Raw genomic sequence first — 15583 nt, forward strand, 5'->3', positions numbered from 1 at the left:
TCCCCTGGGTGTCCGAACAGCAGAGTCCAACACTCGCTGTCCTCAAACCCAGACTGAAGACCCTCCTCTTCTGAGAGGACTTGGGTGAATAGCAGAGTGGTCTCCTTACTGACTTGTGTTTAGTAAAGTCTAAGATTAGAGGAATCTTTAAATTCTAGTCTATTCAGCTGAGGTTTTTTCCTGAGTAAATAGCTAAGCACTTTTGTAAGTCACTCTGGAGGAGAGAGTCTGCTAAATGCCTTAAATGTAGATGTAAATGTAGATGGGTCCACTTCCAAGCATAAAGAAGACTTTATTGTTACTCGAATCACATGTGGTACATGGGGTGCAACAAAATTGTGATTTCAAGGTCCCAGTTATACCTGAAGAGCAATTATTAAATGAATACATTTATAAAATATGAAAAGGGTAGACAAAAATAGGAAAAGTAGAAAAAGTGAAAAAGTACCAGCACAATTTAAGACAAATGTCACAGCATGAATGAATAAGTAGCATTAGCATAATAAAGTTTCCAGGTGTGGGTAAAGTGTCTAAGTGTCCTCAAAAAAAAAGTGCAGTGTGTTTGGCTTCAACCCAACAGAGGAAAACTACAGAAAAAATCTCTCCACAGAAAAGACCAACGTCATGTTTTTTTCTGCCAGTTCAGATTAAATTTACCACAATAACTGTAGGCAATAGTCAGAAGATAATCGTGAAGATGAGCAGACAGGCTTTTATTATTATTACCTATAGTAAATAAATGGACAGAATATTGTTGCCTTCAATGGAAACCACGTAGCAAAAATGTTCTTTGTTTTGAATGGAAGTCAATGTACAATAACAGTTTATTCCTAGAAATTTAGAGCATTTCTATTGGTCGATTCATCCAGAATTATTCACACAGTGTCCACAGCAGCTATAGGGTTCAAACCATGGAGAAAACTCTTTCCCATGTGGTCCTGTTAAGATCTGGTGCTGTACTTGGTGATGAACTCTACATATCTTCAAGTTGACAGCATTCTCTACATCCTGAAAGGTGCTGGCATATCTGATGTTCACCAGATAGCGAAATCACATTTTCTGGACCTAAGTGTTCCACTGTGGTATGTTTAATGTGAGATGAAGGTCATGTTAAATGTTACTGTATTAATTTCTTTGGTTAAATGTGTCCTCTACAGGTTCTGTACGACTTCGGGTCTTAACAAGCACTTTATCAGATTGTTAAGAGATATTTGCAGAACCTCGCTGATCATTTCCATCTCCTGCCATCACCAAGTTGCCAGCAGGGGGCAGAAGCTCAGGGCAGTAGTTGTGGTGTGTCTGCCTGTCTACACTTGCTGTGCAGAACATCAGGGAGCCTGTACAGCAGGCACAGACAGGCAGACAGGCAGCAACCCACCAGGAAGGACCCACCCACCTGCACTGGCCAGTTATTACACCTCCTTCTGCATAAGCATGAAGACTCCACACCAGAGAAACAACATGATGATTTAATAAATAATGGCTGATCCTGTATTGTGTGTATGTATGAATATATGTGTGTGAACAGCTTAGACAGTCCCCTGAGATGTTCTACTAGCAAGACTGCATGATTATTAGGGAATACAAAATAAATAAATAAATAAATAATAATAAAGGTTTAATTTGGACATATTTTTTTCATTTAGTACAATCACTATTTGAGGTGTTTAACAACCTTCAGTGTGAGTAACTAAGTGGCCTTGGTTTCTGCTGTTTAATCTATGTGTCTCAATTGATGACGTGATGCTTTTCAGATATCCCAGCATTTGAAGGTCTATCAGCATCTATTAAAGCCCAACATTCTCTCATTCTCCCATTCTGACAAAAAAACGCATGATTAGAAATATTATTATTATTATTATTGTTAGGATTCTTATTATTATTATTGTTAGGATTATTATTATTGTTGTTGTTGTTAGGATTATTATTATTATTATTATTATTATTAGGAATATTATTATTATTATTGTTAGGATTATTATTATTGTTGTTGTTGTTTGGATGATTATTATTATTATTATTATTATTATTATTAGGATTTTATAAGATACAGACAGCTCTAATTCTGTAGTGTGGGAGCACATGGAAACCAAAAAAGACGCATACACTCAAATAGCCAAAAACAATCTATACAGCCTTATCTGTCCTGGGCTTGCATGTATGTATGTAGGCATGTGCTTGTGTGTATGGCCCGGCAGCAACAGAACATCCCCATGACTCGAAAGGTCAAAAGGTCAGCGTTCTTAAGCACTGGTGTGTAATCCTGAGCTGCTCCAGGAGGACGGTTTGATCCTACAGCAGGTGAACATGCACAACCTCAGGCAAAAGCGACAGTGGAATACTAATGTGCTTCAGTTTAGCCTCTGGAACCAACACAGAAGTTCAGCAGTGGACTTCTGGACTTCTGGGAACTCTAATCTCTAATCTCTAAGTGCCAAATCTGCAGAACAGACAAACCTATTGACTCAGAAATGTGTTTGGGGTTTGAGGGTTTCTATTATTTTACTAAGCACAGGGAAACATGTAGAACTTACTTTTCATCCTAACTGACAGTGTAATGTACACTAGTCAAGTCAAAAAAATTAAAAAAAAAAAAAAAAAAAACAACATAAAAAGACAAAACTCTAAGACCCCCAGTGAGCAGCCAACGCCGACCGTAGCAAGGAGAAACTCCCTCAGAGCTGGAGGAAGAAGCCTTGGGAGGAACCAAGACTCACAAAGGGGGCCCGACCCGTCCTCCTCTGATCAGAACTATTTATAAATTATTGATAAAAGTCACCAAACCATCTATACTGCTGAACTGCTCAGGTCTGCAACATAATCATAATATAATAAACACGCTGTAGTATAACTTAACATAGTCATGGCAGTGATGGTCGGAATAATAAGAGTAATGATAGTTAAGAGTCCAGAGTGACTTACAAGGTTACTCATATTACAGAGGAGGGTCAGTGTAGTGTTAAGAGTCTTGCCCAAGGACTCTTACTGGTGTAGCGTAGCATAGCCACCCAGACCGGGAATCGAACCCCAATCTCCCACATGGTGTGGTACCTCACTGGCAGGTAGTGGTGTTATCTGTTACGCCACACCAACCCCCTCTTCCCTTCAGAGCTGAAACTGAAGCTTGGTCCAGTGTCAGGTGGCTCACATGACCAAACCTTGTAGCTCAGCAGCTTATCGTACAAGCTGTTGTTGACCATCAGAAACTGATGCTATTGTGGATTTGAGTCGGTCAGACCTCTTACTGTACCAGACCTCTTCGGTTTTCTTTTGATGGTGCTCTAGAAGGTGGTTCTAGTTTCTCTAAAGGAAAGAGCCCCACTGTTTAGAGTTAGAACGCTCTATCTGTGTCTGTGTCTTTGTCTAGTCACTATGAGAGCAGTCTATTCAACACTGCTTTAAACATATGAATGGTTTGGAAATTAAAACTCTTTGTATCAAATTTCAAAGCTTTTATTTATTTCCATTAACACCGACCAGCTGTAAGCTGTAAGCCACCCCCTTGGCAGTTTACTGCTTACCTTTAAACCATTTGAGACCACTGGACTTTATACCATTCTAGGTTATTCAATGCCAATACAAAATAGACAAGATGGGGGTGTTCTGAAACTTTTGACCGGTAGTGTAGATGTGGCTGATTGACATAAAGCTAAAAAGCTGTCAAGTGTTTCTTTAAAACTTTCCAAAAACCGCTGGACTCACCTCATCATCCTTAAACCAGGACAGGCTCTCAGCGGTCAGCACAAACCAGTAATCCTTAGCTCCACCTTTCATGATGCTGATGTTGTTGATGGTCAGCCAGCCCTTGCGGATAACCTAATGGAAAGGGAGAGGGGTCAGATCAGGTAAGAAATACAAATCTGGATGTCTGCTTTTCATGTCCAGCAGGTCCAACACCCTTTAAAAACAAGCTAGCTGCGTGTCTATGGAGTGCTGTGCTGGCTGTGCTTGAATGGAGTCTCTGAACATTGTAAGAAAGGGCTGCAGGACGGTGAAACTTTGTGAGTGACTTATGGGGTTACTCTCAAAACAACCATTCACACGGTCAATGTACAAGTCACACAAACGCACAATACACACCATAGGCAGTGTGGTGTTGTGTTTTCTATAGACGCTAACTGTATGCTGAAAACCTCAACAACTCAACCAGTGCTTCAGTGCGTGCTGCTAACAGGTGCTTCCATCATGCCCTTTCTTCTGAAAATGACCTCAACGTTACCACACTGTAATTCAGGCTACATGCAGTAGAAGAGGCCAAGCTAAATTCTCATTCGTTTTTCTACTGGTGCTTATTGGTGATGGTCCTACATTAGCCAAACTGAATTTCTTACAATGATGCCAGAGGCTGGTGGAGATGTGGCCTGAAATTGTAAGAATGTGACAGAGATAGAGAGTGAGATAGGCGGTAGAGGTCTCACCTTACAACAATTTTAATACAGATGTGCAGTAAATTATTTAAAAAATTGCTCTGAATATTTGAAATATACACAATAAAACCAATAAACCATTAGAAAACACCCAAGAACTTCATCTTGACCAATGACTGATAATATTATGAAATTATTATAATATAGAATACAAGCAAACCTTCCGAAATTGCAACTTTCAGGTCGATGCATTTGTATAACCCCAGTGTAAAAAGACTGAGATTAATATGTCTGTATATATAGACATGAAGCACTGTGGAAAAGTTCTGTTATCATTTTAATGCCAGTAATATTACTAAAACAAATGGAGGAGGTTCAGTTCACAGTTTAGCATGATTTAAACAAGAAATGTATGAAAATGAGCAGTTTACGTTAATTGCCCAATCTTACTCCTGTGGTTTAGTGAGTTTTTGAATTGTACTTGTGGAAAATAAACATCTGTCTTATCAAATCTATCAATTAACTAAAACTGTAGCTCATGTCATGCTCGCCTTGAGCTAAACCCTGGCCTGTCGACTTGCAATTTTGGTTCAGAGCCCTTCAGTACTACGAAAATCGTAGGCCATCTTATGATTACAGGGCTACAGGTATAGAGTGTAACTCACTTTTACTCCACTGCGGTAAATACAAATTATGCTTTGAGCGCCCCCTCATGGACAATCTTAAACAAGCATTTCTGGACAAGCTAAGAACTCCTGAAGGTAGAGAAGCATGGGCTAAGGCGGTAGAGTAATACTACAGGATTTTACACTAATATGACTCTATAGGTTATGCAGTGTTCCTCAGCAGTTCTGGAGAGAGGTCTTTCTCATGCCCCTGCAACTCATCCAGAATGCAGCGGTACGGGTCGTCTTCAATGTCCCTAAATTCAGCCATGTCTCTCCACTGCTGCGTTCTCTCTTCACTGGCTTCCTGTAGCTGCTGCCCAGGTCATCAGATTCAGAACCCTGACTCTGGCCTACATGGCAATGGTCAAAAGCCGATCTGCACCAAGAGCCCTTCCAGCTTCAAGTACGGCTCGGCTCCACCCGCCATCCTTTAAGATTCACGGAAGACGAGCGTCCAGACTTTTTTCTGTCCTGCACCGAAGTGGTGGAACGAACTTCCCCTGGGCGTCCGAACAGCAGAGTCCAATGCTCACTGTCTTCAAACCCAGACTGAAGACCCTCCTCTTCTGAGAGTACTTGGGTGAATAGCAGAGTACTATGGTCACCCTATTGACTTATGCTTCGTAATGTCTAAAGCTTAGAGGTATCTTTGAACTATTAGTCTATTCAAACTAGCTGAGGTTTTTCTTGGGTAAATAGCAAAGCACTTTTGTAAGTCGCTCTGGAGAAGAGTGTCTGCTAAATACCTTAAATGTAAATATAAATGTCATGCAGCTTTCTCTCAGAGATGCCTTTCTGCTTATTCCAGTCAGACTGAAATACTGCGCACTGCTGGTTTAAGCTAACATGCTCATGAAATCGCAGTGTAGTACTTATCTCGACTTGTGTTTTTTTGTTTTTTTAAACAAATAAATGCTGATTGCTCGGACACACAGCTTTAATGACCACTTTCTCCGACGCTTTTCTCGGACGACTTTTGCACAGTGCTGTACTTACACATATAAACAGATACAGAAAACGAGAGGAAGAGGAAACGACTGGAAATGGAGAGAAACACCAGGCACAAAATAGCATGTCCAGTTACACCCAGCAGAGCAGAACAGATCAGCACATCTGAACATCGCATCAACATAACACATCTGCTATTACTCTGAAACCCAGCTGCTTAAGAGCTAATGATAATTACACCTGAAATCCGCCCAGAGGGGGAATCTCTACTTCAAGAGCTTAATTAGACTGACTAATCTGAAATAATAAAATCTGCGTTTATCTCCCGAAATGGGAACCTTCAATAGATAAAGACAACACAAACACTGAACTTGGACAAAGTCCAACAACAAATCAATAAACAAATCCATAAAATCAGCAAGTCATTCTACAAATCAGGTGCCATTTGAGTGCCAGTGTTTCCTAATCTTCAAACTATGACCTCAAGTGTTCTTGTTAACATGATCATCATATTTCATAAAAAGCAACACACTATTTTTATCATTATTTATTGATTGACCATTTCCACATGTCCATATTAGGCAAATCATGAAAGCAGCATTATGTGAAAACTTGTATTTTCTGCTCCTGGGCTCCCCCTACAGGTGCAGAGTGTAATTCACTTTTACTCCACTGTTGTAAATACAAATCATGCTTTGAGCGCCCCCTTATGGACACATGTACAAGTGCATTTCTGGACAAGCTGAGAGATCCAGAAGCAGCAACTGAAGGTACAGAAGCATGTGGACTGAGGCGGAAGAGTAATATTACAGGATTTACAGGATCTACAGGATTAAACACCGTGTGGGGCAGTGGTGGCTCGGTGGTTAGAGCTCCGGGCTATTGATGACAGGGTTGTGAGTTCGACAAGCTGCCACTGTTGGGCCCTTGAGCAAGGCCATTCACCCTCTCTGTTCCCTGGGCACTGGAGTTGGCAGTCCATCACTCTGGTTGTGTGTGTGCTCACTGCCCATAGTTCACTAGTGTGTGTCAGTGTGTTCACTACCACAGATGGGTAAAATGCAAAGGACACACTTCGCTGTACATAGACAAATATGTGCACCTTTACCTTTTTTACCTTTTTAAACGTCATTTGCTTTCACTGAAACAGCACCTAATAAATGTTGTTTATTATCTAACAGTGGGTTGTTGGTTTTAGTGTCTCGGTTTACTTAAAATTAAAATATTTATTTAAAATGTTGTTTTTAATAAAAAATATTAAAAAGCAGCACATTTGAGTGGAAATGCACATCATTGGATGCTGTTGTAAATAGCCAGAAATGAACTAGTACTATGGTTAAACTTAATAACAATATTAAATCAAATAAAATGTGATATTTAACAAATGTATTTTCCTTTTTTTTTTTATAAAAAAATGAAAATATATGAAAATATTCAATAAAAAAAAATGTCAAATAAAATTAATTGAGAATATAATCCATATACGACTTGACATGTTCCTAGACGTAAATGCCTGTCAACCATTGTTGATGAAGCAGACCGAGATATCATTCATTATTAAATAATTACTAATAATATTAAGGATTTTACAATTTTAATGATGTAGGAAAATACGTTTTATAAGGGATTAACATTTCTTTAATGTTGTGGATTTGTTTTTAAAACAATGTGAAAATGGCACCGGATTCGTAGAGTAAGTTACATATGCAGTCATGGACCAATATGAGGATTAGTTTTGATCTACATGACATTCAAGGTAATGATGAGAATGATGGCTCTGCATGGAGAAAGACTGTTGTAGCCTATGCTGAGCAGACAGTGTCCTTTCTTACCTGGATGTCCTGTCAGAGCAGGAAACAGTGCGGTTCTCCTTAAACGAGGGCATGCATGGGGACGGCTCGCTCACAGAGAAGGGGGTAGGGGTGGAAAAGAAGATGCTGGCCATGATAAAAAAATCTCATGAAAACATAACTGAAAACAAACACAACCACACTGTAAACCCGAAGCAGAACTAAAGGAATGACACAGTGAAGCAGTTCAAATATTAAACAACATAATAAACAACATAAGAACATAATACAATGTGCAGATACTGAAGAAACGGATGTCTGATGAGCGGACATAACAAAAGTGCTACAAATTAATAAACGAAACATAATGGTGGGCTTTTCTCAAAAGCTGAGCTTTGATGTGTTGTTTAGAAAGCAGGGGAAAGTAAAGCTTTCTGATGATGTGGATCTCTCTCACAAACACACTAAACTAACCTGGTTTCCAGCAGAACTTGTCTTGTTCGCCTGGCTGCTCCTCTGCTGTGCACTTTAATTTTTTCAGGAAAAACAACAATAAAGGCACATTAATACTGTAGTCCATTATCGAGCAGGCTAAAGGATGAAGCTGAAATATGCTAGGCACTACGGCGTCCCTTAATCCGACTCATTTCACTTGTTAATACACTTCCTTTACAGGAGGATACTTACTTAGCAAAGCCAATGAAATCCTCATGGTTGGTGTTGATGTACGACAGCTGGACATCGATCAGCAACAGAATCTGTCGAAAAACACACATGAAGATTTGCTCCTCAAAACATCCCAGGCATTTTTCACTGACAGTACTACATACAGTAACGTGGTCAGAGAGAGTGTCTACCTGTAATTAACTCTATATAACATTAGAATAAACCCAAATAAACATAAAGTCAGTGGTCAGTGAGAGCGTCTACCTGTAATTAACTCTATATAACATTAGAATAAACCCAAATAAACATAAAGTCAGTGATCAGTGAAAGTGTTTACCTGTAATTAACTCTATATAACATTAGAATAAACCCAAATAAACATAAAGTCAGTGGTCCGTGAGTGTCTATCTGTAATTAACTCTATATAACATTAGAATAAACCAAAATAAACAAAGTCAGTGGTCAGTGAGAGTGTCTACCTGTAATAAAATCTATATAACACTAGAATAAACCCAAATAAACATAAAGTCAGTGGTCAGTGAGATTGTCTACCTGTAATTAACTCTATATAACATTAGAATAAACTCAAATCAACATAAAGTCAGTGGTCAATGAGAATGTCTACCTGTAATTAACTCTATATAACATCAGAATAAACTCAAATACACATAAAGTCAGTGGTCAGTGAGAGTGTCTACCTGTAATAAAATCTATATAACATTAGAGTAAACCAATATAAACATAAAGTCAGTGGGAGTGTCTACCTGTAATTAACTCTATATAACATTAGAATAAGCCCAAATAAACAAAGTCAGTGGTCAGTGAGAGTGTCTACCTGTAATTAACTCTGTATAACACTAGAATAAACATCAACTCACGGTTTCCTTTAATGAAGGACTGATTAGATAATGTAGTGAAACATTCTGGACGTTACCTGGTCTTTGGCACGGCTCTCGCGATCTCGAATGTGAGAGGTGACAATCCGCTCCGTCTCCTCTCTCAACATGGGGAATGTTGCCAGCTGTGGAGAAACACACACAGGTCCTTCATATGAATGTACTGCACTCACTCTCAAGCCACGTTCTTATAAACCCCTGGTTTGTGCTTTCATTTTATGCTAACTCTATATAACATTAGAATAAACCCACCTTGTGCTACTTTGCTGTAAATTTCTATGTTAAATTCAACAAATATATAAAATGAATTAAAAAATGAAAGATGTATTTTCTCTAAAATAAGATTTGAATACAGGACTCTATACTTCCTTCACATCAGCGTTAGTGTTGCCCATTATCCACAGAGGTAAGGAACACTGTACCTTATTAGCACACTGACGGACTGTGTTGATAAGCTCCTGAATGACCAGGTCAATGCATTTAATGCAAGGTTCCTTCAGCTTCACTATCTGTTTCTTCACTATAGCCTCAAAGGCCATGTCCGGGGTAAACAGGCCCGTCCTGCAGGCGCAAACAAAGACACACAACAGGCGTCGTCACACTGGAGTTAAACTGAAATGATCACAATACCTGCTTTCCAGTTCACTAGCTACTGTAATCCACTGCCTTTTTACTCAGAGCAGAGTCAACTTGACCCACTGATGGCTGCGGTGTGCAGGTATTAAGTGTGTTGTACAACAGCACCCGACTCCATTAATGAGCTCTCCTTCTTAACAAAGCAAGTGACCTCAGTTAAGAAATGTGAGATGTTCTAAGACATTCTGAGGTGATTCATAAACTGGGATCAGTAAAAGGAATTATACACCCCATGAAATCATTTGCCTTTCTGAACATATTTAAACATCTGGACATTTGTTCTTCACCAAAACTGAGAGATGAAGGTCATCTAACTAAACTCACACAACTGAAGGATGTCTTTAATCATCATTTATAAAAATGGAATTCATAGAAATGTAATTTTCACCTCCCCCCACATTTATTACTACTTCACTTTTGTAGAATTAGACTCAGGAGCAGAACATCAGCAGCAGATGATCAGAACATGGTTGGAGAGGATTATTCTGGAGGAGTCTGGAGTCTTAGTTAAACCTCAGACGTTTAGTCTGGTCTGCTCTTGATTGATGATTGAAGTGAGAGGTGAAGATCAGATCACCATGGCCAGATCCAGAGAGCTCTCTGAGGCCTTCAGAAAGAAGGCTGTAGATGCAGAAGAGTCTGGGAAGGGGTTTAGAAAGATCTCAGAACAGTTAGAAATCAGCCACTGTTCCACTGACCACTAAATCAGTCACAAGTGGAACAGCCGACCAACATGACCAGGTGCCTTCCTCTCAACCCAAGGGTGTTTTTCCTTGCCACTGTTGCCACTAGCTGCTCAAAATTTGTTGTTTGAATTGAATCCCAAGAGCAGAGCAGAACTTCAAGATGAGTAAAGAAGACTCCAACAATCCTAAAAGGTCATCATGGTAGCAGGTCGATCTGGACAGCTGATGTCAAAGTACAGCTTCTACCACCAGAAAGAGACTGAACAAGATTTGAATGGGAGAAGGAGGAAGGAAGGAGGAAAACCTTGCTGTCAAAAGAAACATCAGGACAAGATTAATCTGTCCAATGCACATTGTTCCAGCAGTCCTGGTCTTTGTTTAGATTTTCTTATACATTTTTTATATATTATTATTATTTTATACAGTTGCATGTGGCGAAAACCCAAAGCACACAGCATGGGGCTTGGAACACATTTGTTTCCCTCAGGACACTACAGCAGAATTTGTTCCATTTCCTTTTTGCTCCTAACATGAGCATGATGCTGATTAACTTCAGTCAATCATTAAATGTACGTCTAGACTTTAGATCAATATTGTATGTAGTGGAGCATTTATATATATATATATATATAAAAACTCACCTGATGCCATGAATGTTCTTGATGGCATAGCTGATTTCCCGACGCATCTCTTTGTCATCACCCTCCATCTGAGAAGAAAGGTATAAGTGTGAATGCTCAAGATACATCTGCATAATGCATTTAGCTCTAAAACTTACACCTGGAGGTTGTCAGCCAGATCTGATCCCATTCTTTTTATTTACAATCAGTTCAATTAGTTCAACTGTAACTTTGTACAGAGCAGGTTCATCATATTTACATTTTACTTCTCCAAGTCAAAACGTGGAGCTTGGGTCAGTCTCCTTATTTACATTCTACAGTCTACGACCATATGGAGAAGAGACGCATGATAAAGATCATTTTGCCCTTGCAAGACGTGAGTCCACAAGCAGTCAACATTACCAGAGAAGGAAAGAAAAAATTACCCACACACATCCCACACACACACCCCCACACACCTTGACCAGCTCAAAGGGGAAGCGTTCGTGGAAGATGCGGTTGATCTTGGCTCCTCCCGACAGCTCAACAGTGTCTACCTGATCACCTGACCCCTCAATCCTTTTCTCAAAGTCCACCGAGAACTGCTGCACCATCCTGCAAGGTGCACACACACACACACACACACACACACACACACACACACACACATCAATAATTTAATTTTGTTTCATACTACAGCATATATATATATATATATATATATATATATATATATATATATATATATATATATATATTAGTAGTGGAATGCTTTGAAGGCTTTCTAATATATTTTAGAGGAGCACTGCTGTAAGGATGAGGACTACAGAGCATTTGTGAGGTCCAGATGTTGGATGATTAACACCCCACCTCACCCCCAACTCCTAACTTATCTTAAAAGTACTGGATGGAGCTCCACCATCCATCGTTCTTCCACTGCTCCACAGCTCAATGCTGGGGGGCTTTATACCCCTCTCTAGCCCACGCCTGGCATTAGGCAGCATGGTGCCAATAGGTTGATGATTATCTGGTCCAGGGACTCCTATTCTATGTGTGTGCCTGTGTTGTGTGAGGAACTGACTGCAGCAGGGCCTTGGTCTTGCGGGATGGGTCATCAGGGCGGAAGTGGCGGTACTCCTCAGCTTCCTTGTCCAGGGCGAGGAGCTGGGACTGCAGCTTACTGCGGAACGCAGGCAGCGTGTCCCGGATGTGGTTGGTCAGTTGCTGTGGAGAATTGGGGAAAGTACTTGAGCGACTGTATTTTGTTAGAATCTGTACTTTAATCAAGCATTATTGGAAATGAGTACTTGTACTTTCACTCATTTACTCAGTAATTACATAAAAAAAAAAAAAAAACAACATCATTGTGATAACACTTCTGCATTTTTTTGGTGGTTCAATCCCATCAAACAACTGTTAAACAACAATGCGAGATACAAAAACCTTGGAGGGGTTCGTTTAAACTGATAATAATTCTCAAACGAGACTTTTAGGCTTTTTGTTCCCATCTCAACTTCATCACCAAAGCTCCTAGTACTGAAGAATTGTGGGCGGTTACCTGGTTGAGGGCTTTCTGCAGGTAAGGTGTGCCCATGTTGTCAGCAAGGTGCCTGTAGGAAGGATGGGACAGGAAGAACTTCCTCTCTGCAGCCAGAGCCGCTTTGATATCCTTTCTTCCTTCGATGTCCTTCTGACTGCGGTTCACCACTCCAATATAACCTGAGATAGAGAGAGAGATATATCTCTCTCCAAAATCTCTGAAACACTGATTATCCTTTAACACAAACACAAATGCGTTTTCTTTGTACTCCAAACCTTGCTTTAGTTTGTTTTTTAGATATGGCATGGTACCATTTCTTCCAATGCCAGCCTATAAATAAAACATGACACATAAGACATGACAGGGAATAGTTCGACCCGGCCCGCCTACTGGAATACTGTACGTTTCCAATGGTTTTACAGTAGGGTTGGAACAATCAATCAGAGATGTATCAGTGTTGGCCGATTTTCAGACAAAATATTCAATCCGCGATATTTCTCTTACTAGCCAATCAAATTATATTCACAAATTCAGTATTACAAAAGCTCTGCGCAAGGCTTGTCGATCACAGGACGCCGCAGTTTCTTGTTTAAACGCTGGATGGAACTGTGGAGCGGACACATGCGGCTGCAGCAACCCATTAAAAAGCCAGTGTTGTAATCCGCTCCATGTGCTGTAAAATTCTCAGCCTGGCATTTTTTACCATATCTGACTCAAACTCACATATCTGTAGAATGTGTAAAGCCAAATCTGACTTGTAGAGGAAGCAGAGTAAAGACGTTTAACACCACTAACCAGCACTAACACCACTAACCAGATATCCAGTATCACTCAGGCCATTACAGTGAGTATGAGAACTCAGCAGAGCTAACAAACACCACTAACCACACGAAACAGGCAGCAAACAGCGCAGACCACATTTAACCACCACCAAAAGTACAGCAGCCGCCGTCGGATAGCTGAAGGACTCAAATCCAGAGTGACGGAGATTTTAGCACTAGATAAGCAACCTTTATTGCTTGTGTTTTTCCTCTGAGCTCCATGGTGCAGTTCTGTATAGGAAATCATGGCTCTCTCAGCTGATGCCAAAAAGTAAAGCATATTTAATCTTGAGAGACACTGCAGAACATCACCAGATAGTGCCTGGAAACACTAATACGGCATCCAGACCCATCCTGGATCAGTATCGGTGATCGAATGTTATTACTGAAACAATCTGAGACAATCGGTTTCGACCCCAAAAATGCCGATTGCTTCAGAATGTCTGTTTAGGTGGGGTGCTCCATTGTTTGGTGACTTGGTGATTTGTTTGGCTGGAACAAAATCTTATTGATGATCATCTTTATTAATATTATATTAACAATATTTTCTACTGCTGTCATTTGTGGCCAGAGTAAAATACAACTCATCCAAATGAACACTGATCTGATGTTGTGACCAGGAGCTCTAGAGTGGAATCTAAGTAAAGAATAATGCGCTTGGTCTCACCCCTCCGCAGAGGAAGCAGCTTGTTCTCCAGAACATCTCTAGCGTCTGTACCCTCGTCCATCAGGTCCAGTTTAGTGATCACACCGATTGTCCTCAGGCCTAGAGCAGAAACAGTGGAGTCAATCTTTAGGGCTTTAGAAAGAGTGGAGGCTCAGTTCAGTTTTCTCGTAATTTTGTTGCTATGGATCTTTTATATTAATGCTGTGCAGGATGCAGTAACAACTACAACAACATATAATCTTTTCTGACTTTGTCGAGGAATAATAAGTAGTTAAATGTAATATGTTGAATATCATATACTGACGTACTGAAGGAGGTCTGGTCTTTTATAGTGCTCAATAGACGAGCAATAGAGATTATGTCCAGTTCCAGTATTGTGACAAACCTTATGACCGACCATGTGGAGTACAGCAAACCTTCAGTGTGTGGCTTTCAAGCTAAGTTTACATATCTGCACCTTTAAGATTGATTCCTGCACATCACATCCAAACCAGCACTGTGGCTTCCTCACCCTGAGGGTCCACGTCTTTGGCCAGTTTGAGGGCGTCAGAGTTGGCCAGGTCAGTGTTGGCAGGTGTTACGGCCAGGATGAGGCAGCTCTCTCTGCAGATGAACTGCATGATCATGTCCCGGATCTGCTGCTCGATGTCGGCAGGCTGGTCCCCCACAGGCACCTTTGTGATGCCCGGCAGGTCGATCAGAGTCAGATTCAGCACTGAACAAAGAAAGACACATTATTTTAATCAATTTAATTCAATTGCAAAATTTAAAATAAAATATATAATATAAATAAACATATATTAGAAAATATAAAATATATATATGCACAATAAAATTGTATTGAAAATTGTATTACATAATCAGTTCCCAAAAAAGCAAGTTTAAAAAATGAGACTCTTGCATTTTAAAGTATCTGGGAGCTATTTGGTCAGTGAGGTCAGTCAAACTGGACAACAACATTGTATAATAATTAGATTAAACTCTTTTTTAAATGGTCATTTTAATAATGTAACAAAATATATTAGTCCTGAATGTTACATTACACACATAAGCAGTGACTAGAATGCCTACCAAAGACCAAATGACCAAAGATCCCTACGCCTTCAGTAGTACTGCACTATAGGGGGAGGGACTAATGTGGTAGAAACACAAATGAATTCGGACACTTCCTCATCATCAGTCGTCAACAATGGTCAAATAAACAAACCTGAGTGGCTAAGTTAATAAACGACCGTTAAATGACCATTACTTTGCTTAGAAACATGATTAACATTAACAAACTAGACTGAAATTCACACA

At 39.9% G+C, this 15583-nt stretch overlaps 1 protein-coding gene across 1 annotated transcript in view; it reads right to left on the reverse strand.

Moving 5' to 3' along the window:
* Positions 1–15583, reverse strand: part of LOC140561948 (dynamin-3-like) — a 47765-nt gene that overhangs the window by 18231 nt on the left and 13951 nt on the right. The window contains exons 5-15 of the mRNA XM_072687234.1: positions 14796–14999; positions 14285–14383; positions 12815–12975; positions 12338–12480; positions 11736–11871; positions 11299–11366; positions 9758–9896; positions 9374–9460; positions 8461–8531; positions 8248–8299; positions 3703–3816 (exon numbers count right to left, since the gene is read on the reverse strand). Coding sequence (XP_072543335.1) covers positions 3703–3816; positions 8248–8299; positions 8461–8531; positions 9374–9460; positions 9758–9896; positions 11299–11366; positions 11736–11871; positions 12338–12480; positions 12815–12975; positions 14285–14383; positions 14796–14999 — 1274 coding nt within the window. The remainder of the gene's footprint in view (positions 1–3702; positions 3817–8247; positions 8300–8460; positions 8532–9373; positions 9461–9757; positions 9897–11298; positions 11367–11735; positions 11872–12337; positions 12481–12814; positions 12976–14284; positions 14384–14795; positions 15000–15583) is intronic.

This window comes from Salminus brasiliensis, chromosome 9 (assembly GCF_030463535.1).
Source record: "Salminus brasiliensis chromosome 9, fSalBra1.hap2, whole genome shotgun sequence".
Classification (NCBI taxonomy): Eukaryota; Metazoa; Chordata; class Actinopteri; order Characiformes; family Bryconidae; genus Salminus; species Salminus brasiliensis.